Source organism: Cetorhinus maximus, chromosome 29 (assembly GCF_964194155.1).
Source record: "Cetorhinus maximus chromosome 29, sCetMax3.hap1.1, whole genome shotgun sequence".
Classification (NCBI taxonomy): domain Eukaryota; kingdom Metazoa; phylum Chordata; class Chondrichthyes; order Lamniformes; family Cetorhinidae; genus Cetorhinus; species Cetorhinus maximus.
This window is the reverse complement of record NC_135907.1, coordinates 8188952-8214239: the sequence shown is the minus strand read 5'-3', so window position 1 is coordinate 8214239 and position 25288 is coordinate 8188952. Positions and strand designations below refer to the sequence as shown.

General features: G+C 52.2%; 2 protein-coding genes across 2 annotated transcripts in view; both read right to left on the bottom strand.

The window, feature by feature from the left end:
* LOC144669599 (alpha-N-acetylgalactosaminidase-like) overlaps positions 1 to 25288 on the bottom strand; it is a 376191-nt gene that overhangs the window by 92058 nt on the left and 258845 nt on the right. The gene's annotated exons all lie outside the window — the stretch shown is intronic.
* On the bottom strand, positions 1477 to 23912 carry mcm5 (minichromosome maintenance complex component 5). Its single transcript, XM_078532084.1, has 16 exons — positions 23575 to 23912; positions 22244 to 22370; positions 21064 to 21192; positions 16781 to 16953; positions 14313 to 14468; positions 13140 to 13306; positions 12439 to 12610; positions 11165 to 11276; positions 9914 to 10057; positions 9712 to 9777; positions 8637 to 8813; positions 7212 to 7324; positions 5778 to 5906; positions 5510 to 5652; positions 3963 to 4090; positions 1477 to 1881 (listed from the first exon to the last, which is right to left on the bottom strand). Exons 1-16 carry the CDS (start codon positions 23739 to 23741, stop codon positions 1780 to 1782), a joined length of 2205 nt encoding a protein of 734 aa, XP_078388210.1. The 5' UTR covers positions 23742 to 23912; the 3' UTR covers positions 1477 to 1779.

The following is a 25288-nucleotide window of genomic DNA, read 5'->3' as shown; positions in this document are numbered from 1 at the left end:
TGGCGCTTTCAATTAGGCACTTTACAACCTTCAAAACTCAATATGGAGTTCAAGAATTTCAGATAGTAACCTCCACCATCTTGTTTTTTTTTTCAGATTTTGGTTTTATTCGTGTCTTTGCTTTTGGATGGCAATTGGCCATCATTCTGCCATTCACACCTTCTCTAGACATCCTCCATTGCAGTCTTGTGGTGGAGTGAGTAGCATCCCCACCTCTGGACCAGAAGCCCTGTATTTCAAGTCCCACTTCAGGACTTGGTGGCAATGGAAGGTGCGTTCATAATGTGGCCAAACAGGTTTGATTATCAGCCTGTAAATCTTCCCAGTACACCTGATGGCAGGTGGGAAGAACAGGAGTGTTTTCTGGTCAGCCATACTGCAGAAGGCGGTGGCAAACCACTGCAGTACTTTGCCAAGCATAATCCATGGCTGCCAACGCTCTTAGGGAATGGCACCTGACGGTGGAGGACCTGTCCCATTACCACTCCCTTTGACCTTGCAACGCAACTCTCATCATTTCATCTCTCCAGTCTTTCGCCCAATCACAGACCTTCCTTTTTGTTCTTTTACCCTCATTACCTGCACACATCCCAGACTCCAAGCGGCATTTTCAGGTCAAGCTGGGCCACAGCCTCGAATTCTGCCACCCGCTCATTGACGCAGTCTGTCAGGCGGGCCCAGTAAGTGGCCAGCGCCCTGAAGGCCAGCCCCCTCCCCAGGAAGGCAAACAAGCATTGGAGACACTTCAGCAGCAGCTTGATAGAGGGGACGGCCTTGAGCCTCTCACAGCCCCGGACGGTCCACGTATAAAACACTTCATCGACTGCCCCCGTCAGCCGGTCAAGCTTCTGGAAGTGCTCCAGCATCGTGCCTGACCCCGCCTTGGGAAGAGACTCGCCTCACGCCCACAGCCCCAGGTTCCAATGCTCGCTCCTTGCGCTCACAGCTCGGTGGCAAAGGGACAGCAGTGCTGGGGCTCCCATGGGTCAGCTCATGTCGTTTACTTCCAAAAGAGAAGGTTCTAGAATGGAACGACACGAATATCAGAAAGCAAATAGGGTGAGTGCGCTTGGGTCAGAGGTTCCAGAGAACAATAAGCGAGGCCAGGAACCTGCTCATTTGGTGGGGCTTTAGGAACAGGACAGTGCAGGAGATCGGCCAGTGGTCTGTCCCAGGAGCGGTCTCCACCAGAAAGTAGAATTCTCAGTTCCGGTCAATCTGGTTAAACCTTTCCTTTCACCATTTTGGGACTGTAGGCGGGAGGACAAAAATAGGGCCAGGTGCGGTGCCTTCCACTGTTAAAATGCCTGAGAGCCAAAGTCCAGTCTGGCCACTGGGATGAGATACTGGGGGAAACCGGGGTAGACAGGAGCCAGGAAACTGCTCTCCGGTGCCAATGCGGGGAGCAAAGGTTATATCCGGGCAGACTGGCGGAGTCAGAATCACATTTAGCATCGCAATGAGTACAAACAGATTCAGGAGCGCAAATCATTAACTTTATTGAGGAATAAAAAAGAGCAGACACCACAAATTCCTTCGTCCGTCAAGATCCACTGAAAAAAAAAGGACAAAAACATCACTGTACAGAGGCCGCTTGTCCAGCCTCAGTCTCTTCCCAGCAGTCTCCTGGTTACCAATAACTCTTCTTGCCACGTCACTGTGGTGATCTCACCTGGATGGGGACAGGGGCAGTTCACAGATGACAGATAGAAGGGACTGGATCACATAGGCAGTGCAGGAACGCTCCACAGGCCCCGGCGCTCACCCCCATGGCCGCCGCTACTTGATGCGGTAAAGGACTTTGCGTTGCATTCGATGCTGGATCTCTCCCCGACGCATCATCAGCTGCAGGACCTTGTAGATGGCGTGTTCCGGATATTTCTGCAGGGGGACAGAGCACGTTGAAGGGAGAGGCACTTAAGAGTAAAACACAGAACCACCGGTGGGGGTGGAGAAATGATAAGAGCAGGAGGTCTGCACCTACACCAATCCCATTACCCAACTCTTCCTCCATAGCCCTGTCTCAATCAAAATAATCCCACTGCCCTGCTCTCTCCCTATTCTCATACTTAATCCACCCAATTCGAATGTTTCTCCAATTTCCCAGAACAGCTGCAATGGTCTCTGTCCCCAACCACAGCTCCTGGGGCAAAGCATCCAACCACCTTTCGTAAAGTATTTCTGAGTTGACTGAATTTTAAATTGTTGTCTCATCACTTATTTTAAATTGTCCTTTGTTAGTACAGAACTGGAGTATTGCTGAAAAAAAAAGAGACATGCTTTCAAACCTTTTCATTTGCACCCGTCAGGACAGCTACACAAGATAAACCAACAATAAAGGGAACAACAATTTATACCGCGTGAGAAGAGAGTGCTGCTTGGTTGGCAAAGGGACTCTGATTGGTAGATGCGTTGCCATGGAGAACGCAACAGAGAACAGATAACTGACAAGCTTTTGTTTCAAATTCAAACCAGGCAGGTCAGCAGATTGGCCAAGGCATCGCCAAGGGGAACGAACCAGGGAACGCATTGACCACAGACCACTTTCCGACCAATCAGCACTCTCTTTTTGTCTCATTCTATAGTCACCAACTGCAGCTCCTCCTGTTCATAAAGCAAACACCTCAGTTAAATCACCCTGGCCTTCTCTATTCCTATGAAAACACTCAGTATAGAGTCTATTCCTCATCAGCTAATGGGAGAAACTTTCCTCTGGCAACCTGACCTAAACCTGTCACAATCTTGTTCACCTCTATCAAATCTCTCCTCAATCTCCTCTGCTCCAAGGAGAACAAGGCCAGCTTTTCCGACTGAATCTTGTAGCCAAAATGCCTCATCCCTGGAACCATTCCGGTAAACCTCTTCTACATCTTCTCAAGCACCCTGGCATCCTTCCTAAAGTGTGGCGGCCAGAACTGGGCACAATACTCTGGCTGTGATCAAGTAACTGTCAGTGAAACACCCCAGGGCAATTCTAGTGAGTGTAACAGGATTGGGAGCAACTGGTAACTTTGGTCCCCAAAGCTCTCCAGCATTGCTTGGTATCTCCCTTCACTTATGCCTGGGTCTACTGGAGACTAATTGATTGACTTGCTGTGGTTAGTCATCAGCTCCATTTTTCTTTCATGGGATGTGGACGCCACCGGCAAAGTTAACACTGCCCTTGAACTGAGTGGTTTGCTAGGCCATTTCAGAGGGCAGTTAAGAGTCAAACCACATAGTCTGGAGTCACATGTAGGTCAGACCAGATTTCCTTCCCTAAAAAAGGACATTAGTTAACCAGATGGGTTTTTACAACAATCAATGGTAGTAGTTTCATGGTCACCATTACCGAGGCGACCTTTATATTCCAGATTTATTAACTGAATTTAAATTCCACCTCCCTCCTGTGGTGGGATTTGAACCCTTATCCCCAGAGCACATTAGCCTGGGCCTCTGGATTACTGGTCCAGTGACAATACCACTGTGCACATCGTCTCCACGACTGTTTCATTCTGCAAATACCACAGAAGGCGATGGACTTTGGATTTTTATTGTTTACAATTTCTGTGCTTTGCTCCATCAGAACCGACTCTCGTTTGATTTTAGACGGAATCTCAGTTCCTGGTCCTGGAATCAGAGGGGATCAGCTTTCCGATGCGGAGACAGCGGGAACTGCGTGCCACAACAGGTCAAAATCCTCCCCTCGTCTCCTCAGAACCACCAATCCCCATCCCGGGCTGCATCTCCACGGGTCCCGGCAAGTCCCCGTAACAGACCAGCAGAGAGAGGTCCCTCCGCTGGGACCGAGTGACACAGACTCGCACTGCAAAGGTGATGGGAGCCTGCGCAAACCCGCAGCCACTGCCCCTGGCTGCTCTCCCGTCGCCAGGAGGGTTTACGGATAACGGGAGCTGGAGCATTTTAACAAGAGGCCAGTCGGCCCATCGTGCCGGTGCCAGCCCTGCGAGCGAGCCACCCACCTGCTTGAGAAAGTCCTGGATGATGCTGTGTTCAGAAACCTGGGACCCGATGGCGAAGCGACGCTTCATCTGCTTCTCGACACGAGACAACATCTCCTGATCCTCCGCTGAGGTGAAGCCTTCCGCACCTGGAATAGACGGGACAATTCAGGCCAGTCAGCCCAGAGTGTGGGCTCCCGCCCTGCACTTCTTCCCAACCAATGGGACTCCATGAGGTCCCCTGACCAAATTAATCCCTGCCCCATACTGTCCAGGGCTTATGGGCCCCCTCCCCCGCCAGGCGATGGGACAGGTTGCAGCCCCTCCCCCAAAACCTTGGTGACCTCTCTGACCCCCAAGATTGACGTCAGGCTCTTGTGCGCTGGACAACAGAAAACAAACTCACCGGGGGCTAACATTCAGGGAGCTCACAACACCCACTCCACAAACAACACCTCCCCCCACCATACACTCTCCCTGTCCCCTCCCCCCACAAACCTCATACACTCTCCTTGCCCCTCCCCTCCACAAACCCCATACACTCTCCCTGTCCCCTCCCCCCACACACTCTCCCTGTCCCCTCCCCCCACAAACCCCCATACACTCTCCCTGTCCCTCCCCCCCACAAACCCCCATACACTCTCCCTGTCCCCTCCTCCCACAAACCCCCATACACTCACCCTGTCCCCTCCCCCCACCCCACAAACCCCCATACACTCTCCCTGTCCCCTCCCCCCACAAACCCCCATACACTCTCCCTGTCCCCATCCCCCCACAACCCCCCATCCACTCTCTGTCCCCATCCCCCCACAAACCCCCATACACTCTCCCTGTCCCCTCCCCCCACAAACCCCCATACACTCTCCCTGTCCCTCCCCCCCACAAACCCCCATACACTCTCCCTGTCCCCTCCTCCCACAAACCCCCATACACTCTCCCTGTCCCCTCCCCCCCCACAAACCCCCATACACTCTCCCTGTCCCCTCCCCCCACAAACCCCCATACACTCTCCCTGTCCCCTCCCCCCACAAACCCCCATACACTCTCCCTGTCCCCATCCCCCCACAACCCCCCATCCACTCTCCCTGTCCCCTCCCCCCACAAACCCCCATACACTCTCCCTGTCCCCTCCCCCCACAAACCCCCATACACTCTCCCTGTCCCCTCCCCCCACAAACCCCCATACACTCTCCCTGTCCCTCCCCCCCACAAACCCCCATACACTCTCCCTGTCCCCTCCCCCCACAAACCCCCATACACTCTCCCTGTCCACTCCCCCCACAAACCCCCATACACTCTCCCTGTCCCCATCCCCCCACAACCCCCCATCCACTCTCCCTGTCCCCTCCCCCAACAAACCCCCATACACTCTCCCTGTCCCCTCCCCCCCAAACACTCTCCCTGTCCCCATCCCCCCACAAACCCCCATACACTCTCCCTGTCCCCTCCCCCCACAAACCCCATATACTCTCCCTGTCCCTCCCGCCCCCATACTCTGTCCTTTCCCCCCTTCGCACCCCCACCCACTCTCCCTGTCCCTTACCCTCATCCCCACCACAGTCACTCACCAGCCAGATTTCCCGACAGCGCTGCGTCCAGTGTGGACACCTGGAAAAGTCGCAGGGCCTCCTCCACATCGCGCTCAGTGGCGAACGGCTGAAGCTTCATCTTCGCCAGCGACTCTGAGATCCGAATTATAGCCTCCAACTGCCTGTGGGGAACAGAGGGAGATGGATGGATGGACGGACGGACACGCGAGGGGAGAGGCATGGGGGTTCCCCGACACAGGGGGAAGTGCTGGGGGAGAGAATGACAGAGAGAGAGAGAGATGTTAACCTGACTGTGATGGGGATGCTGTTGGTCCGATCACTCTCACGTTCATGTTCCCGAGCTCCGCTACGCATCAGAATGTATCGATTCTTCAGCTTCTCCGCAGCCTCCGCCGACAGTCTGGGCCCACACTTCCTGTGGGAGAAAACCCACGGGATTAAACGTGGGAACAAAAAAAAATAAACAGCAGAATAAAACCCACCCACCACAGAACCAACCCCCACCCGACATCACCCCTACCCACCCAATACCACCCATTCACTACACTGGGTACACACCCCCAACCCCTTTTCTCACATCGGAGCCAAAAGCCCAGGTTTCGTGACACAAACAGACTCTTCGTTCCCCCCATCACCCCCCCCAAAATCTCTAAGCACTGCCTGGCTATTCTGCTGCAAAGTGCTTCACAGATCCCACCTTGGCATACCCAGGGCTTACTGAATGACACCCTCCCCTCAACTAAATGCACAAGATGAGGGTCAAACCCCAGTGCCCCCTTTCTAAATTCTTTTCATGGAATGTGGGTGTCACTGACAAGGCCCAGCATTTGTTGCCCATCCCGAATTGCCCTTGAACTGAGTAGCTTGCTGGGCCATTTCAGAGGGGCAGTTAAGAGTCAACCACATCGCTGTGGGTCTGGAGTCACATGTGGGCCAGACCGGGTAAGGATGGCAGATTTCCTTCCCCTAAAGGGCATTAGTGAACCAGATGGGGGTTCTTGTAAGAATCGATGATAGTTTCGTGACACCGTTACTGAGACCAGCTTCAATATCCAGATCTATTAATTGGGTTTCAAATGCCACCATGGCAGCCCGTGGAATTTAAATTCATGTCCCAGGGGCAATATAAAAACAGAAAGTGCCTTAAAATCTCAGCAGCATCTGTGGAGAGAGTCACAGAGTTAACGTTTCGAGTCCAATACGACTTCTTCAGAACTAGAACTAGAGGTAGAAATGCGGTGGGTTTTATGATGTTGAATAAAGGGGGGGGTGGGTGGGTAGGTGGAGCGCTGTGTTCCCTGACGTCTGTGTCATTTAATCTCTCCTGCCCTCCCATCTATCCCTGACCGTCTAGTCTGCTCCACCTGCCCCTCTCCTCTTTATTCAGCATCATAAAACCCATCACATTTCCACCTCTCTCCGGTTCCGAAAAAGTCATCTTGGACTCGAAATGTTAGCTCTCCACACATGCTGCCTAAAAACGACCCCTGCATTTTCTGTTTTTACTTCAGATTTCCAGCATCTGCAGTATTTTGCTGTTTAGTCCCAGGCGCCTGTGGATTACCGGTCCAGTGATATTACCACTCAGCCACCATCTCTGCCTCCTTGGCCCAGCGGGTGAGACATCGGTCAGAGTTGCACCCGCGCCTGCCCCAAACCTTCCCCAACCCCCCAAAAAACCCGGTCAGTCAAAACGCCCCCAGCCGCCCCCCTCACTCACGTGCGACAGTACGAGATGTATTTCTTCAGCTTGCTGAGCTCGATCTCCCCCTCGACCGCGTGTGTCTGCGTCAGCGCGCTGAGGTGCACGTTCATGACGTGTTTGGCCAGAATCTGCGGCAAAAAGGCGAGGCATCAGTCTCGAGGAGCCAGGAGGGAACTGAATGCCAAGATGGCATGGTGGGGGTGGGGGAAAGAGATCAGCGGGGCACAATTTGCATGGGGGCCGCGGGCACCACTGGCATCTTATTACCCGGCCAGAGCAGGTCCTTTTTTAAAAACGTATTCTTTCGTGGGGTGTGGGTGTCGCTGACGAGGTCAGCATTTGTTGCCCATCCCTAATTGCCCTTGAACCGATCGGCTTGCTGGAGCCATTCCAGGGGGCAGGTAGAGTCAACCACATTGTTATGTGGCCTGGAGTCACATGTGGGCCAGACCAGGTAAGGACGGCAGATTTCCTTCCCTAAAGGGGCATTAGTGAACCAGGTGGGTTTTTACCAACATCGATGATAGTTTCACCGTCACCATTACTGGCACCAGCTTTCAATTCCCGATTTTTATTAATTGAGTTTAAATTCCGTCAGCTGCCGTGGTGGGATTTGAACCCATATCCCCGGAGCATTAGACCAGTGACATTACCACTACGCCATCGTCTCTCCGCTCCCCAATCTCCCCCCAGCCGGCAAGGAATATGCCTCAACCAATCAGCTCCCAGATGCACACCGACCCCCCCGAGGGAGTTGAGACACTCCTGGGGTTCACAGTCAGGAGTGACTGTATTTAAGAAGTATTTAGACGAGCACTTGAAACGCTAGAGCATACAGGGCTATAGGCCAAGTGCTGGAAAATGGGGTTAGAATAAATAGGGGCTTGATGGCCAAGGGGCCAGTTTTTGTGCTGTATAACTCTGACTGGATGGGCGGGTTGGGGAGCAATTCCCTCTCTGCAAAGGGGCATTAGCAGTGTTTTGGTGGCAAATCAACAGTTTTCAACCTCATTTATTCCAATTTCAGTCCATGAGTGATAAATACATCCAACCTAACCCCCACACTTTGGGATTGGGGGACATGTCCGGCATCAGTACCCACTGGGAGATCAATGGTGCACAGCATACGGGATCTGATTTATAGGCGATTGCAGCAATCTCTGATCCATCCTGGAATTACCCAGGTGAAGCCAAGAGCAATAAACCCTCAGGATCCCGAGTGCCAAGAGGCCGACAGGATTGGGGCTGGGCAGCCGCTCATAGTCAAAGTGCCCACCAACACTTAACTGAGGGGACTATGCGATCCAGCCATGCCCTCAAAATTACAGGGGCGTGTGCCGCCCCCCCCCAGTCGACCAACCTCACCCAAAAAGCGAAAGGGCAGCTAGAGAACTCCTTCCCTTGCGCAAACCCCTCAGGCCCCACCCCGCCGCCCCTCACCATGTCTCTCTCTTCATTGTGCTCGTCCTTCACAATGAAGATCATGTCAAATCGCGACAAGATGGTCGGCATGAAGTCGATGTTTTCCTCTCCCTTTGTGTCGTCCCAACGCCCGAAGACAGAGTTTGCTGCAGCCAGGACCGAGCAGCGGGAATTCAGGGTGGTCGTGATCCCGGCCTGCGCCAGACAAACAAACGCAGGTCAATTCTCCCAGTCCCAGGTATTCCAAGCAACGCAACACAAGGGCAACCACCTCACCGGGGCTGACAGCAACCACGGCAACCCCTCTCGCCGCCGCCAACAGCAACCCATCAGCGCAACCCTCACCCCCCTGACCCCCCCCAGGACCAACAACAACCACGGCAACCCCTCTCGCCGCCGCCAACAGCAACCCATCAGCGCAACCCTCACCCCCCTGACCCCCCCCAGGACCAACAACAACCACGGCAACCCCTCTCGCCACCGCCAACAGCAACCCATCAGCGCAACCCTCACCCCCAACCCCCCAGGACCAACAACAACCACGGCAACCCCTCTCGCCACCGCCAACAGCAACCCATCAGCGCAACCCTCACCCCCCTGACCAACAACAACCATGGCAACCCCCCTCGCTGGGCCCTGCAGACAAGCTGAAGGAACCAAAAAGACCAAACCAAGCCCATCGAAATCCACTCTCCTCAATTAGTAATAATCTCACCATGTTCCTCTCTCCGTACCCACCGCACATTAATTCCTCCATCTCTCCCCCACTCTCGTGAATAGAAAGGTTACAGCCTAGGAGGCCAGTCAGCCCATCAAGGCCGTGCTAGCTCTCTGCAAGAATAATGCAGCCCGCCTCTCCATCCTTTCCTTCCCCCCTGGGATATTCTACACGTTCCCTACGCTCTAGACACCGACAAACTCTTCCCAATCTCACCCGGAACCGAATACTCGTTCTGGCCTCTTCAGAACGCACGCTCCAAGCCGCAAGACTCTCTCTAACTTTCTGCGGATTCAAGCCCCAGCCCCGATTCCGGAGCACAAGACCTGGCTGCACCCCTCCCACTGCCCCCAGCCTGGGGGGCTGTCCTCTCACCTTGGCGATGGAGATCGTCTGCTGCTCCATGGCTTCGTGGATCGCCACCCTGTCATCCTCACGCATCTGAGACAACAGAGCAGACCAAAAGTCAGCCAAACATCGGGAGAGAAATCGTGTCTACGCGAATTAGGTCTCTCGAACCCCAGAGCATCCCTGGGGTCCCCTCGCGATGAGCGCCTCGGCCCGCTCGCCCTCGTACCTTGTCAAACTCGTCGATGCAGACGACACCCCCGTCAGCCAGAACCATGGCTCCCCCCTCCATGATGAAATTCCGAGAGGATGGATCCCGCATGACAGAAGCGGTGAGTCCAGCTGCACTGCTCCCCTTCCCGGAGGTGTACACCTGCACGTGCAAAAATAAAGAAAAATCTTCCCTCCGTGATTCATTCGTCAAACGTGGGCGTCGCTGGCTGGGCCCAGCATTTACTGCCCGTCCCTGGTTGCCCCTTGAGAAGGTGGTGGGGGTGAGCTGCCTTCTTGAAATCTGCCATCCTTACCTGGTCTGGCCTACACGTCAGTCCAGACCCGCAGCCATGTGGTTGACTCTTCACCGCCCCCTGAAATGGCTGAGAAACCACAACCACGTCCCGTGAAGGAATAATAAAAAAAAAAATACCCCAGCCAACTACCACTCTTAGGACGCAGGCAAAGCTGCATTAATTGCCCACCCCGGTGGCACATGTGACTGAGGCGTGTGGGGGACTGGAGTCACATGTAGGCCAGGCCTGGCAGGCTTTCTTCCAGAAGGACCAAGGGTTTCCATGACAACCCCCAACAGTTTTCAAGCTCATTTTCTCTGAAGCCAGCCCACGAATTGATAAACTCATTGAATCCAATTCCCCAAGAGCTCTGGATCGCAAGTCCAGCAACGCCACCACTGGGGCCAATATAAAGCTGAAGAGCCAAAGCCTGGAGTACTAGGCCTCACTGTGGTCCGAAGGAGGAATGAACCACCAGATTTGTCCATCACCTTATTCAGGACAAAGTTAGCGTCTGCCGCAGCACAGAATGGAGACGCTCACCTGTCAACCTGGCCGTGGATGGAGTAGGTTCATTAAAGGCTGACAAGCAGGACAAACCATCTGTGGGTAACCAGGTGCTGAGCACGCATGGGGTACAGTGCTTGCTGTATGGAGCACTCTACATGACACAGGGGGCATTGCCACTACAGGGAGTGAGAGAAGATTTGCATTTAGCCAACACCCTTCACATCCCTGCGATGTTTATTTGCTTTTCACATGTGGCGTTTTCGAAGGGCCATCACTGTTCTAATGTGGAGGTTGCCCACACCTCAGCCTCAATGCCAGGGGACAGTACTAGCACTCAGCTTCAAGGGGTGAAAATTGCCCCAATTATTCAGCACCCCTCCCTACCGCCACCCCACTGAGTCCCCTTGCTTGCCCCAATGGGAGAGCGCACCCCCGCACCCCAATTGAGCCCCCTCGCTTACCCCGATGGGCGAACATCTCTCCACAAATTTCAGCAGCTGAGACTTGGCTGTCCCTGGGTCACCGAGCATCAGCAGGTTAATGTCGCCTCTCCGTGTCAGTCCATCCGGCAGACTAGAGGTGGCAGGAGGAAAAGGAAAAGGAAAAGGAAAAGCCAGTTAGACCACCCAGCAACATGTGCCACCCTGGTTTCTATGTCACCAAACAGACACATGGACACTGGAGAAGGCGCAAAAGGAGATTTACAAAGGACAATACCAAAACCGAGAAGGTTATAATTATCGAGAGATCGAACAGGCTGGGGCTCTTTTCTCTAGAGGGAGAAGGCAAGGGGTAGGGATGGGTGAAGATGACCAGGGGGTCTTTAAAATGTTGGACAGAAGGATGTTTCTACTAGTGGCTAAAACTTGGGGCCATTACAGTTACTAATGAATCTAATTGGGAATTCAGAAGAAATCTCTTTACCCTAAAGGCTGGAGGAAAGCCTGTAGGAACCCACTGCCACAGGAGTGGTTGAGGCCAATAGCGTATGAGAAGCTAGGTAAGAACATAAGAAATAGGAGTAGACCATTCGGCCCATCGAGCCCGCTCCACTATTCAGAACGATCATGGGCTTCAACTCCACACTCCCACCCGCTCCACATATCCCTAGATTTCCTAAGCCACCAAAGATCCATCTCTCTCAGCCTCAAATATATTCAACTCTGGAGCATCCACAACCTTCTGGGGTAGAGAATTCCAAAGATTCGCAACCCTTTGGAGTGAAGAAATTTCTCCCCATCTCAGTCCTAAGTGGCTGACTCCCCTTATCCTGTCCCCATGTTCTAGATTCTCCCAGAGAGGGGGAAAATACATTTTTAATTGAATTAAACTCTCCAGTCACTGTGGTGGGATTTGAACTCTACAGGCCTCTGGATTGCTAACCCAGGGACATAACCACTACACTATCTCACATACCCCGATCCTAAACATGCAGGGGAAAGGAATAGCAAGTTCAGCTGATGGGATTAGATGAAGCAAGGCAGGAGGAAACACCAGCATGGACCAGTTGGGCCGAATGGCCCATTGTTGTGCTGTAGGCTTAAACAGAGTGTGGTTTCAGGCCCAGAGAGCAGAAGGCCCGGCCGCCAACGATGGGAGCGGTTAAGAGCAGTGACACGCAAGAGAATTTTAAATCAGTATGGGGGGGGTCAGGAGCTCAGCGCAGGGGTCAAACCAGGCGCCACGATCGTGAACGGGTTAATTCAGGAACCAGCCCTCCCCTCGACACACTCACCGCTTCCTGGAGCCGCCAAACAACAAGCATCCAATAGCCTTCTTGATATCGGAGCTGCCATAGATGGAGGGAGCGATGCTCTTGGCGACAGTCTCGTAGACGTTGGGCGTGGCAGCCAACTGGCGGAACTCCTCCTCCTCCTGTGGGGCCGTGGTTCCCGACAGGCCGTGACCTGGAGGTCAAAGGTTCCGTTAGAAAAGGGTCCCGTCGCCCGTGGAGACGACCCCCGATCGGACGCAGCCGAGCGGTCAGCGGCTTCCACGCTTCACGAACTCCGCCGCCAGAATTGATTAAACAATTAAACAACGCAAGCACCTCCTCCCCACCCCCAGACGAGTTGCCGATTAGGTCAGACTACGCACGACAGAGCAGCACTCCCTCAGTACTGCACTTAAGTGTTGGCCTAGATAATGTGGTCAAGTCTCTCTCTCTCTCTCTCTCTCGAGTGGGACTTGAACTCTTGACCTCCTGACTCAGAGGCGAGAGTGCCACCCACTGAAGCACGGGCAAGACGCGATTGCGCACGTAGACAGGGCTGGTGGTGCATTTGAATTGGGTTCCTGTATTTGCCTGTGATTGGGAGGCCCGAGTGTTAACACAGCCCAGTCAATGGTTCCATACAAGAGAGCTGACCGATAGCACAGGCTCCTGTAGTTACAAAACGAGGGAGGCAACAAGGAGCCCGCGGGGGGAGAACGTACCTGTCCCCTCGGTGTCCACCTGGATTCCGACCACTCGGATGTAGGAGCCACGAATTCCCACCCCCACTCGGTCCCGGCCTTTGCTGCGGCCCGTGCCCGCCTTCTTGATGGAGTAGATGCCCATGATGGTGACGCGGTTGCCAGGGACGACCTTGTCACACAGGTACCTGCGGAAGAGAGACAGCATGAGACAGAAGATGGAGCTCAGTCACCAGCAGGAGGCGAGAGCGAGCTTGAGGGCCAATTCCACACCCACCCCTCCATACAAGCCCAGATCACTAACACTTGCAACCTGTTCCAACATGGAGGGCACTACAGTCCAGGAAAGGCCCAACAGCCAAAACCACGCCCCCTCCCTTCCTCCACCTTAAGTGACCAAGCCCAGCAATGACAGTGAGGGTTTAAAAAAAATACATTCACAGGAGGTGGACATCACTGGGAAGGCCGACATTCACCATCCATCGAAGTTGGTGAGTGGTGGTGAGTCCATCACCTCGACAACTGACTGAGAGCAGTTAAAATCCTGGAACTCCCTCTCTAACAGCACTGTGGGTGTACCTACACCACATGGACTGCAGCGGGTCAAGAAGGCAGCTCACCACCACCTGCTCAAGGGGCAACTAGGGAGGGGCAATAAATGCTGGCCCAGCCAGCAAAGCCCACATCCCGTGAATGAATAATAAAAGAAGTTTGAGTCAGCCACATTGCTGTGGGACTGGAGTCAAACGTAGGCCAGACCAGGTAAGGACGGCAGATTTCCTCCCCTAAAGGACATTAGTGAACCAGATAGGTTTTTACAAGCTGGTAGTTTCATGGTCACAATTACTGATATTGGCTTTTGATTTACTTAACTTAACCGATTTGAAAATCTCCACGGAGAGATGTGAATTCTTCACCCCAAATCATTTGTCCAAGGGCCTCTATTGCTCCCGTTCCTGTTAACTAAGCACAGAGCTCCAACCCCCACGTGGGGCAGATACCGACCTCCACCCCACCCTCCCACCTAGTCACCGACAGTAACCAGTCGATCACTCACTCACCAGCCACCGGGCTCAGGGAAGGGATGTGTTGCCAGCTGCCCCACCAGGGAAGGACAGTCTGAGTTAAATACCAGTGATCGAGGCCATGTATCCCCCACCCCCACCCCCACTAGTGTGCCCCGCACCCCCATACCTGTCACAGTAAAGCTGCATGTGCCGGGGCAGCTCTCCATGGGGCACGGCATCCGGAGACTCCTGGAGTTTCAGGGTTTGGAAATCCACGCACTTGCACTTGTCCGGGATGATGAAATAAGGGTCTATGGGGCACTTGGGACGCCCCGCCTGCTCCCTGTAACAGACAAAGCTTCCGTTACCTACCATTCCCCCACTCACTCAGCGCCCAGGGCAGCTCCGCTCCCAGGCCTCGGGCTCAAAGACAACTTTGCAATTGATCCAACACTGCCCTCCTCTCCCCTCCCACCCACCGTCCCCACTCACCCCCAAACCTTGGCTCCAGACCAAGGGGGCTAAGGGCGACCCTCCACCAACACTGTACTGAGCTGGGGAGGGGAGCAGAACACGTCATTTGGGTGTCCAATCCGGCCTCTGCCATTCTGGGCTCCTCAAACCCGGGTTAAAAAAAAGAGAAAGTTTTGCATTTTGCTATCTCCTTTCACGGCCTCAGGGCTCACCGGGCACTTCGCAGCTCACGGAATGTTTTTAGTCGCCCCTGCAGGAAATGCAGCAGTCAATGTGTGCACAGCAAGCTCCCACAAAGTGAACAGGAGCCAGCGACCACTCACTTGCAGAACCCAGAAGCCCACGAGTGGCTCGTGTGATGTCACCCTCTCTGCCGGAGGCAGTAATCACACCGGATACTGTTAGTTGAGAGGAAGGCGAGAAGCACACGGTCCGTGGAGGCACAACAATGCAGTGAGCACTCCGCACAGCACGTTATTTAAATGCAGATGGAACAGTAGCAAAAAAACTCCATGTCTGCTTCAACCTAATCCTTTAATATAAAAATAACAGGGCAGACCCTAAATCACTATAGCAACAACTGAGCCTTCTAAGGGGGCCTATTCAAGTTGCTGTAGGAATATAACTTCAACTCAATACGTGACAAGATAAAGGAACAGACAGCACAACTCAGGAACCAAACAGGTAGGATATTTTAGTGATGGTTATTGTTTCCCTCCGGACCTTGTTTCCTGCTGCACTCGGTTAGGAAATAGAGACAGTTTAAGTAAGTTATATTGGTATTTGTGGGTGTTAGGAATGAGTTTTAGCTTTAAAGTTTAAGTTGTATTTCTGTATCTGTGTGTTAAGAAAGGTCAAATGGAATTTTAGTTTCACTTTAAAAAGGTGCTTGCATTTCTAATGAGGAGTTTTATGACTCCACAAAGAGAAGGTAACCATACATGGGTAGAAGGATTGAACTGTTGTCTAGCAACGGGGGCCCAGAGAGGCAGGTCCCACAGACACACACAGATAGAAGAAAAACAGCAGTTATTTTGGAAGCTGTTTGAATGCAGTTAGTTCTGAAAGTTGCTGCCAGGAGAGGCTGGAGCAAAGGGAACAGATAGCCAGTACCAATCTAAAGAAAAACCCCAAAATTCTTGGGGGAGTGGAAGAGGGGAAAGTCCATTGAAGACCTTCTAGTCAAAGGAAGGACAGGAACCTGGGAAAAGGCCTGTTAAGTGAAGTTAAGAGCGTGGGGCAGAGAGAAAGGCGCCTTTCCTCAGATTTAAAGAGACAAAAGCTGCAGAAAGCAGATTTAAAGCGAGAACTGTTTGCAAGAGGCAAGAAAGTCCAAAGAGATGGCTGAAGGTCTGTAACTCTTTGCTATGGGCATGTGGTACTGTTGACGGCTGAGTCAGAGAGACAGAGTGTGTGGAAGACAGCTTGAATGCATGTGGTGACCCAGGGAAGAGGAACATCAGAAGGAGAGTTTGAAACCCTTGCGGAAGGCGTCTGAGAGAAAACTTCAGTTTGGGAGAAGATTCCAAGGCGAGGTCTTGGAGAGTGGAGATCGGAATCCCTCGTGTGAAGGACAGAATTCAGTAAGATTGGTTGGCTCACAGTGTGATATGCGTCTGGGGGGGGAGTGAGGAGAGATCCATAGCATCCGTTTGAGATGGCATCTTTCACTTGATTCCAGTGTGTGGTTTGTCTGACCACAGGGTGCCATAGATTTACATGGACTGTGGACATCAGAGTGTAAGATAGCGTTTGTAACTTGTGTTAGCCTTACAAATCTGTATATATCTGTAAAGGTTTAGTTGTGGGTGAAGGAATATTGTAATATAGTTCATCTTTTCTTGTTGAATAAATACTTTATTCTTTTGTTAAAAGTCCATCAGCTGACTCCTGTGACTCTGTTCGGTAGCTACTCTCCTCATATCTACACAAACAAATAAAAACTAGGATCTATCAAGCTGGGTTCCACTCTGGGACCAGTCTTGTCCAGGGAAAACCTCAGCTGGGGATCTTACTGGCTCCAACAGGTGCAGCTGAAAATAGGGTCTGGAAGGAAACAAATCTTTTGCACGCGTAACAAACCAAGCTTAGTCACAGCGCCACAAGATGCCAGCTCACCAGGCCCCAACACACACACACACACACACACACACGCGCTGCAGTTAATGGAACCACGCTTACGTGTTGCACTTGCGCGGTAGGGTGTAACCTTCCAGCCCAGGGCGGACGGCAATGTTGCTCATGACATTGCGGCAGCCGCGGCACTCGATGGCGATTCTGGTGGCTTTGGCACGCACGGTGCTGGCAGAGATCACGATGCCCGGAATCTTCACCAACCGAGACATCTGGTCCGACTGACGGAGAAGGAAAAGAGAATTAAATCGTGTCTGCAATGCCCGGCAAACCTTTAACCTCATTTTTTTTAAAAAAAAAACAATTTGTAAAGTTGGAGGCAGTAATCTGCCTGGATTGGTAACAGCATTATTTCAAAACACAGCTCAACACAAACAACATGTTGAAAGAACTTCCGGCGGGTTCCAATTCAGACCTGTTGCTCCTTAAAGCTGAAGTTGCTAATGATTCCATTTCAATAACAAGCTTTCGTGGTCCAATTCTCACCGAGTTTAAACTCGTTGGAGGTCTGGGGCTGTGGGGACTCACCTCCCGGTCCATATCTTGTCACACACTGGCACCACAAACCTTCACCTTGTAAGATTTGCTCTTTCCAAGCTTGAGGTTTTGCCTTGGAGACTCAGAAGCGCTACAATGGCTTTCCCAACTTTATTCTGTACTAAAACCAGCCACAGCGTATCAAAATCCTTACAATGCGGGAAGGGAGGGGCATGGATTGCCTCGAGTTTAGTAGGTTAAAGGGTGATTCAATGTTGTGTCGTCTAAAATGTTAAAAGGATTCAGTTAAGCAGATAGAAGCCTGCTGGGAGGGTGGTGATCTTGAAATTAGGGCTAGGCCGTTCAGGAGTGAAATCAAGACACAGTTTCTAAGGGCAGTGGAAATCTGGATGCTTCCTCCCCCACCCACCCAAAACAAAGACTGAAGGTGCCGGGGGGGTCAAATAGAGTGTGGAAGATTGAGAATGAGAAGATTTTTTATTGGATAATGGCATCAAGGGGTATGAAGCAGCTGGAGTTGAGGTGAAGATCACCTGTCATCTAATTGAATGTTGGGACTGGATCGAGGGGCTGAATGGCCTCCTCCTCTGCCCTAATAACCCTAGGAGTTGGACCTGGCTCGAGGGGCTGAATGGCCTCCTCCTCTGCCCTAATAACCCTAGGAGTTGGACCTCACTAAGTGTGAGTGTAGCACAACCAGAGGTCATGGTAACTGTGGGCTGCTCCACTGTGTCTGCTAGTGAGGGCTGGTGGCAGCAACCACAGGCGAGTACTACTCTACCATCTCCTTGTGCCAACATCAAACCCCTTCCAGCCAATGTGTTTGTGCCAAAGCGATGGTTGCTGTAACACACAATAGTAGCACTTAGGTGAAAAATATTTAAGCTTGTATAGCAGTCTTTGCACTGCATTCTGTTGAATTCTGGCCCCAGTTAATAGGCTCTTGCTTATATTGTCCCAATCTTTAAGTTAAGTTTGGCTAATTTCACAAAAGGTGCTTGTTATCAAAGTATTTTATATTCAAACAAATGCATCCCATGGCTGTGACGTAACATTGCACCCGAGAGCACATGGAAACTTGATATTGTTTGAAAAAGCAACTGCATTTAGATCATTGACACAGGTCCCTGTTTATTTTAATTAGTTTCACCTTTTGGTCAAAGGAATATTTTAATATCACCAATTCAGGTAGACATTGGGCTGTTGGTCTTAAAATCTTGGGCCCTGCTCATCTTCCATCCCACAGGATAGCCAGAATCTTGGGAGGTTCTGCATTTCATGGATCGATTTATGTATTTATGTTTAAGTATTGGTGGCACACTGGTAACGTCACTGTGCGAGTAATTCAGAGGCACAGGCTGATGCTGTGGGGACATCGGTTCAAGTCCTACCACTGCAACTGGTGGAATTTAAATTCAATTAATAAATCTGGGATTGACTGCTCAGGTGGGCAGAGCAGTGGCAAATGGAATTCAACCCGGAAAAAGTCTGAGTTAATGCAAGGGATTACACTATGAAGGGTAGGACCCTGGAAAGTACTGAAGATCAGAGGGACCTTGGTGTGCATATCCACAGATCCCTGAAGGTGGTTAAGAAGATATATGGGAACTTGCCTTTATTAGCCGAGGCGTAGAATATAAGAGCAGGGAGGTTATGCTGGAACTGTATAAAATGCTGGTTAGGCTACAACTGGAGTACTGTGTGCAGTTCTGGTCACCACATTATAGGAAGGATGTGATTGCACTGGAGAGGGTACAGAGGAGATTTACCAGGATGCTGCCTGGGCTGGAGGGTCTGAGCTATGAGGAAAGATTGGATAGGCTGGGGTTGTTTTCCCTGGAGCAGCATAGGTTGAGAGGGGACCTGATAGAGGTGTACAAGATTATATGGGGCATGGATAGGAAGTCACTTTTTCCATGAGTAGAGGGGGTCAATAACCAGGGGGCATAGATTTAAGGTAAGAGGTAGAAGGCTAAGAGGGGAGTTGAGGAGAAATTTTTTCACCCAGAGGGTGGCAGGAGTATGGAACTCTCTGCCCGAAAGGGCGGCTGAGTCAAAACTCTCATAACATTTAAGAAGTATTTAGATATTCACTTGCATTGCCATAGCCTCCAGGACTATGGGCCAAGCACTGGAAAATGGGATTAGTGTAGTCAGATCTTTGTTGACCAGCGCAGACATGATGGGCCAAATGGCTGTAAACGTCTATGAAAGCTAGTCTCAGTAATGGGGACCATGAAACTATCGCCGACTGTCATGGAAAAAGCCCACCTGGTCCCTTTAGGGAAGGAAATCTGCCGTCCTTAACCAGTCTGGCCTACATGTGACTCCAGACCGGCCTACATGTGACTCCAGACTGAAAGCAGCGTGGTTGACTCTGAAATGGCCTGGTAAGCCACTCGGTTCAAGGGCAATTAGGGATGGACAATAAATGCCGGCCTTGCTAGCGACGCCCACATCCCACGAATGAATAACTTTTAAAAACGTCGACTGCGAGGTGTGAGAGTTTATTTTAAGTAGTGCGCCATCACTTCTTGTATTAATTCCTTCAATCACTGAGCAGCGAACATCTTGTACTGGTTTCTGATCTGATGCAGTAACTGTGTCTTGTGCCACTCCAGTGGGCCAAGTAACTGTCTGATCTCTGTAACCTCGTTCAGACCTAAAACTCTGAGAACTCTTTGCTCCTCCAAGTTTGGCCTCTTGGGCTTCCCTGATTTTCCTGCCTTGGCGACAGCTTGGACCCCAAGCTCTCCCTAAACCTCTCCCTCCTCCTCCTTTGACCAAGCTTTTAGTCACCTGCCCTAATATCTCCTTGTGGGACTTACATTTTTAAAATGATCCCTCCTATAAAGGACATAAGAAATAAGAGTATATAGTTTGGCCCCTCGAGCCTGCTTCACCATTCAATAAGATCATGGCTTATCTGACTGTGGCCTTAACACCACTTTCCTGTCTGCCCCCCATAATCCTTGACGCACTTGTCAATCAAAGAGATGTCTAACTCAGACTTGCATACTATTGAATAATGACCCAGCCTCCACTGCTCTCTGAGGAAGAGAATTCCAAAGACTAGCGACTCTGAGAGCAGAAATTCCTCCTCATCTCCATCTTAAATGGGAGATCCCTTATTGCCCCCTAGTTCTAGATTTCCCCCACGCGGGGAAACATTCTCTCGGCATCTGTCAAGCCCCCTTAGAATCTTATGTTTCAATAAGATCATTCTTCTAAACTTCAGTGAGTATAGGCCCAACCTTTCCTCATAAGACAAACCCCTTCATCCCAGGAATTGGCACAGTGTACCTTTGAAATGCTTCTCAGGCAAATATGTCTCTCCATAAGCAAGGAGACCAAAACCGCACACAGTGCTCCAGGTATTGGTCTCACTAGTGCCTTGTACAGTTGTAACAAGACTTCCCTACTTTTATACTCCATTCCCCTTGAAATAAAGGCCAACGTTCCATTTGCCTTCTTAACTACTTGCTGTGGCTGCACACCAACTTTTTGAGATTCATGAACAAGGACACCCAGATCCCTCTGTACATCAGCATTCCGCAGTCCCTTTTCATTTAAATAATATTCTGCTTTTCTATTCTCCCGGCCAAAGTGGGCCTCACATTTCCCCACATTGCAGGCTAGTTGCCAAATTTTTGCCGCTCACTTAACCCTTTGTAGGCTTTTTGCATCCTCCGCACAACTTGCTTTCCTAACTATCTTCGCATCGTTAACGAGTTGGGGGGAGGGAGGGATGGGGTACCTGCTAACCTACCCCCAACCGATGTTCCCCCGACTCCCCCCCACCCCCCGCCAAGCATCGACACCACCCCCTTTACCTTCAAGCTGCGGATGTTGGCAGAGTTGGCGTCTGAGCGCAGCATGACCTGGATCTCCTGGAGGGTCTCCTCACCGGCCGGCCGGGGGCGAGTCACTTCGTCCGCAACCTCTCGTGCTGCCTCCTCCAGCTGCAGGGAAACAGGAGGAAGAGAGATGACGACATAACTCCAGCAGCAGTCTCCCCCACTAAGGCACGCGGTACCAACGCCGCGTGCACCTCTATCTGCCGGGACCAGGGCGACGGTGCTAATTAACCAATTCAGCATATCCAAGAGCGCCGGTCCCTGCACTTGCTACCCTCCCAGAGGATTTTTAAATCCCGCCCTTTCCTCTAGAACGGGAGCAGAGATAAGGGAGTAAAAGCTACGAGGAAAGACGGGAAAAACGGAGATTGTTCTCCTGAAGGCAGAGAAGGTTAAGGAGGGATAGAATAGAGGTGTTCAAAATTATGAAGGGTTTTGAAAGAGGGAATAGGAGAAACTGTCTCTAATGGCAGAACAGTTGGTAACCAAGGCAACATGAGGAAACTTTAAAAAAAAAACACAATGAGCTACAATCTGAAACGTGCTGCCTGAAAGGGCACTGGAAGCTGCTTCATTAACAGCTTTCAAAAGGAAATTGGATAAATAATCAAAGAAGGAGCACTTAACATAGCCCTGGAGAAGGAGCAGGAGCAAGGGGAGTGGGACTAAATTGGATAGTTCTTCCAAAGATCCAGCACAGGTACAATGGGCCGAATGGCCTCCTTCTGTGCTGTATGGTTCCGGGTGCAGCATCAACGCTATCAAACCGAGGAGCAACACGTTGTAGCAAGGACACAGCAGGTGACCCCCTGAGGAATTTTACTGGAGTCCAGCCCCATGGAAACCAGTAATCTACCCCCACCCCACACACCTCCTCCCAAACCATCTCAGCAAACTTCTCATTCTCCACAAGTGGCCCTAGAAAGCACTGGACTCTTCAACTGTCTTGGGCATCGTAACTTTGGCTTCATCCGACTTTCATAACTTCACAGGAAGGGGTTGTTAAATTCCCCCGTGGCATCGAGAATCCCAAGGGCACCTCGCCCATCAGTGCCACTGAGACAAACTGCTCCTTTCCAGCCAGTGTTCCTGCCGAGTGGGACTGATCCACACGTTTCGTTCCCCATGCACTCGGGAAGCTGCGCTGGGTCCTTACCAGAGGCAGGTGCTCGGAGGGCTGCTTGAGGAGGTAGTCAGCCAAATCCTCATCGAAACTGCTCAGATCCTCCAGCGACACCTCGATCCAGTATTCACCCAAATTGTAATGACGCTTCAGCTCATCCCTGGGCATCGGAGAAAACAAAAGGGAATTAAATCCCAGAAAAGGGAATTAAATCCCAGACCCCACAGTTAGCCCAGGCAATGGCAGGTGGGAAAAAGTAAACAAACTGCATTTCGCTAGCGCCTTTCACAACCTCAGAATCTCCCCAAAGTGCTTTTCTGCCAATGAAGCACTATTCAAAGTGCAGTCAGTGTGAATACCCAACTCTACCTCACCACCATCACTCTCAAACCCCTCCCCCAATATCCCCCTACGTCGATCCTCACTATCCCCCATAACCCACTCTCTTCCCGGTCCCCCTCACCACCCCCCCACCGCCCTCCCCACCACCACCCCCGGCCAGTCCCCCTCCCCTCCACCACCCCCCCGCCAGTTCCCCTCCCCTCCACCAACCCCCCCCCACCCCCCCCACCCCGCCAGTTCCCCCCTCCACGCCAGTTCCCCCCCTCCACTCCCCCCCAGTTCCCCCCCCTCCACCACCCCCCCGCCAGTCCCCCTCCCCTCCACCACCACCCCGCCAGTCCCCCTCCCCTCCACCACCCCCCCGCCAGTCCCCCTCCCCTCCACCAATCCCCCTCCCCTCCACCACCACCACCACCACCCCCCCGCCAGTCCCCCTCCCCTCCACCACCACCACCCCCCTGCCAGTCCCCCTCCCCTCCACCGCCAGTCCCCCTCCCCTCCACCACCCCCCGCCAGTCCCCCTCCCCTCCCCTCCACCACCCCCCCGCCAGTCCCCCTCCCCTCCACCACCACCACCCCCGCCAGTCCCCCTCCCCTCCACCACCCCCCCGCCAGTCTCCCTCCCCTCCACCGCCAGTCCCCCTCCCCTCCACCACCACCACCCCCCGCCAGTCCCCCTCCCCTCCACCACCACCACCCCCCGCCAGTCCCCCTCCCCTCCACCACCACCACCCCCCCGCCAGTCTCCCTCCCCTCCACCGCCACCACCCCCCCGCCAGTCTCCCTCCCCTCCACCGCCAGTCTCCCTCCCCTCCACCACCACCACCCCCCGCCAGTCCCCCTCCCCTCCACCACCACCACCACCACCCCCCCGCCAGTCCCCCTCCCCTCCACCACCACCACCACCACCCCCACCCCGCCGCCAGTCCCCCTCCCCTCAGTCCCCCTAACCAACCCCCCCACCCAGTCCCCCTAACCATCCCCCCCAACCTCCAGATCCCCCTCCTCTCCGCCGGACCGACCTGTATTTGAAGGTGAAGCCGGTGCGGTCGCTCCCCACCCGGTATTGTTTGAGGAAGTCCCGCAGCCGCTTCTGGATGTGAGAGTGTCGGAGCTGCCCGGAGTCTCCCGGGGGCTCGGGCCCGAAACTGTCGCTGAAAAACACCCCGGGGTCATCGAAACCCGACATGGCCGAGAGAGAGTGAGGGGGGAGCGGGCGAGAGGAGGGGGGAAGGCGGCCCGGGCTCGGGGGGGAGTCTCTCTCTCTCTTTCCCTTTTTCTTTTTCTTTCTTTCCCTCTCTCACTCTCTCTCTCTCCCTCGCGGGCTCCGGGGGCTTTGGCGCCAGAATCCGGCCTGGCCCCGCCCACTCCCACCCTATTGGCTGTCTGGCCGCGCAGCCCGCAGCCCATTGGCCACTCGCACCCTGCGGCCCCGCCCCCTGGTGAAGGTCTGGCGGGAAATCTCTGGGCCAGGCGGATGTAAAGGTTTGGGGGCGGGCACTCGGCCCTTTGTGTCTGTGCTGTCCCTTTGGTAAAAGCCATTCTGTTCATCCCAACCCGCCAAAACCTTGCAGATCTTTCCTCCCCTTTTCCAACCAGTAATTCAGCCTCCCCCCCACACATTGGAAATGTGGAAACTCATGTATTAACTGTAATTATCTCAGTCTATAACATGAGATTTCAGCTTTCTGCCCAGAAGGGAAAAACAGTAAAAACTGGGAAATAAGAATACTTTTCCTAACTTGTCTTGTATACCTTAAAATGGAACACCAGTAAAAACTGGGAAATAAGAATACTGGTCTGAACTCTTGTTTCCTTCTGTCTGTCTCTCCTACCCACAAGACTGGCTCCACTTTCTCTCCCTCGAGGAGAGTTAACCTTCAAGCATAGAAACTTCACCCCCTCCATTCAAACGTATACCAATAACCCGCATGCACTGAAGTATTTGAATCTCACAATTGTTGTAAATGCTTTTTTAAAATTCATTCATGGGGTGTGGGCGCTGTTAGATAGGCCAGCATTTATTGCCTATCCCTACTTGCCCTTCAGAAGCTGTGGTGAGCTACATTCTTGAATATCCACAGAGCTGTTAGAGAAGGGATTATGATCATGTGTGTGAATTGTGTAGAAATAGATAAATAAATATTCATGCATTTAGGCAATTCTCTTTTGAAGGTTCCTATTGAATCTGCTTCCACTGTCCTTTCAGGTAATCAGAGCATTCCAGATCACAACAAATCACTGCATTAAAAAAATACTTTCTTCTCATCTCCCCTCTGGTTCTTTTGGCAATTCTGGTAATTCTCTGTCTTCTATTTATTCACTGCCCTCTCACTGGAAAGAGTTTCTTTCATCAATTCTATTAAAACCCCTCAAAATTTTGAACACCTCTCTTAAATCACCTTCCTGAATAAATTCCCTACCTGGATAAAACAGTGCCAGCCTCTCCGGTCTTGAAATAACTTAAGTCCCTCATCCCTGGAACCATTCGAGTAAATCTTCTCTGCAAGGCCTTAACATATTTCCCAAGTTGTGGTGCTCAGAATTGGACATAATATTCCAGCTGAGGACTTAGCAAATATTTTCCTGGATTTTTTTTTTACTTTTTGGGCAGAATTGTTTGCTCCTGTTGGCGGCCGGCGTGTTTGACGGAGCGAGCAGATAAAATGCGAGAAGGCCAAAAATCAGTTTCAGGACAGCGTAAGTGGTACATGCAGTGTGTACCATCTACAAGAT

Coding starts and splice junctions, on each gene's coding strand:
- mcm5 (XM_078532084.1), bottom strand. CDS start 23,741: ATGTCGGGTTTCGATGACCCCGGGGTGTTTTTCAGCGACAGTTTCGGG. Junction 22,371..23,574: donor GGCTTCACCTTCAAATACAG/GTCGGTCCGGCG, acceptor TCCGATGCCCAG/GGATGAGCTGAAGCGTCATT. Junction 10,058..11,164: donor AGAGATGTTCGCCCATCGGG/GTAAGCGAGGGG, acceptor TTGCACGTGCAG/GTGTACACCTCCGGGAAGGG.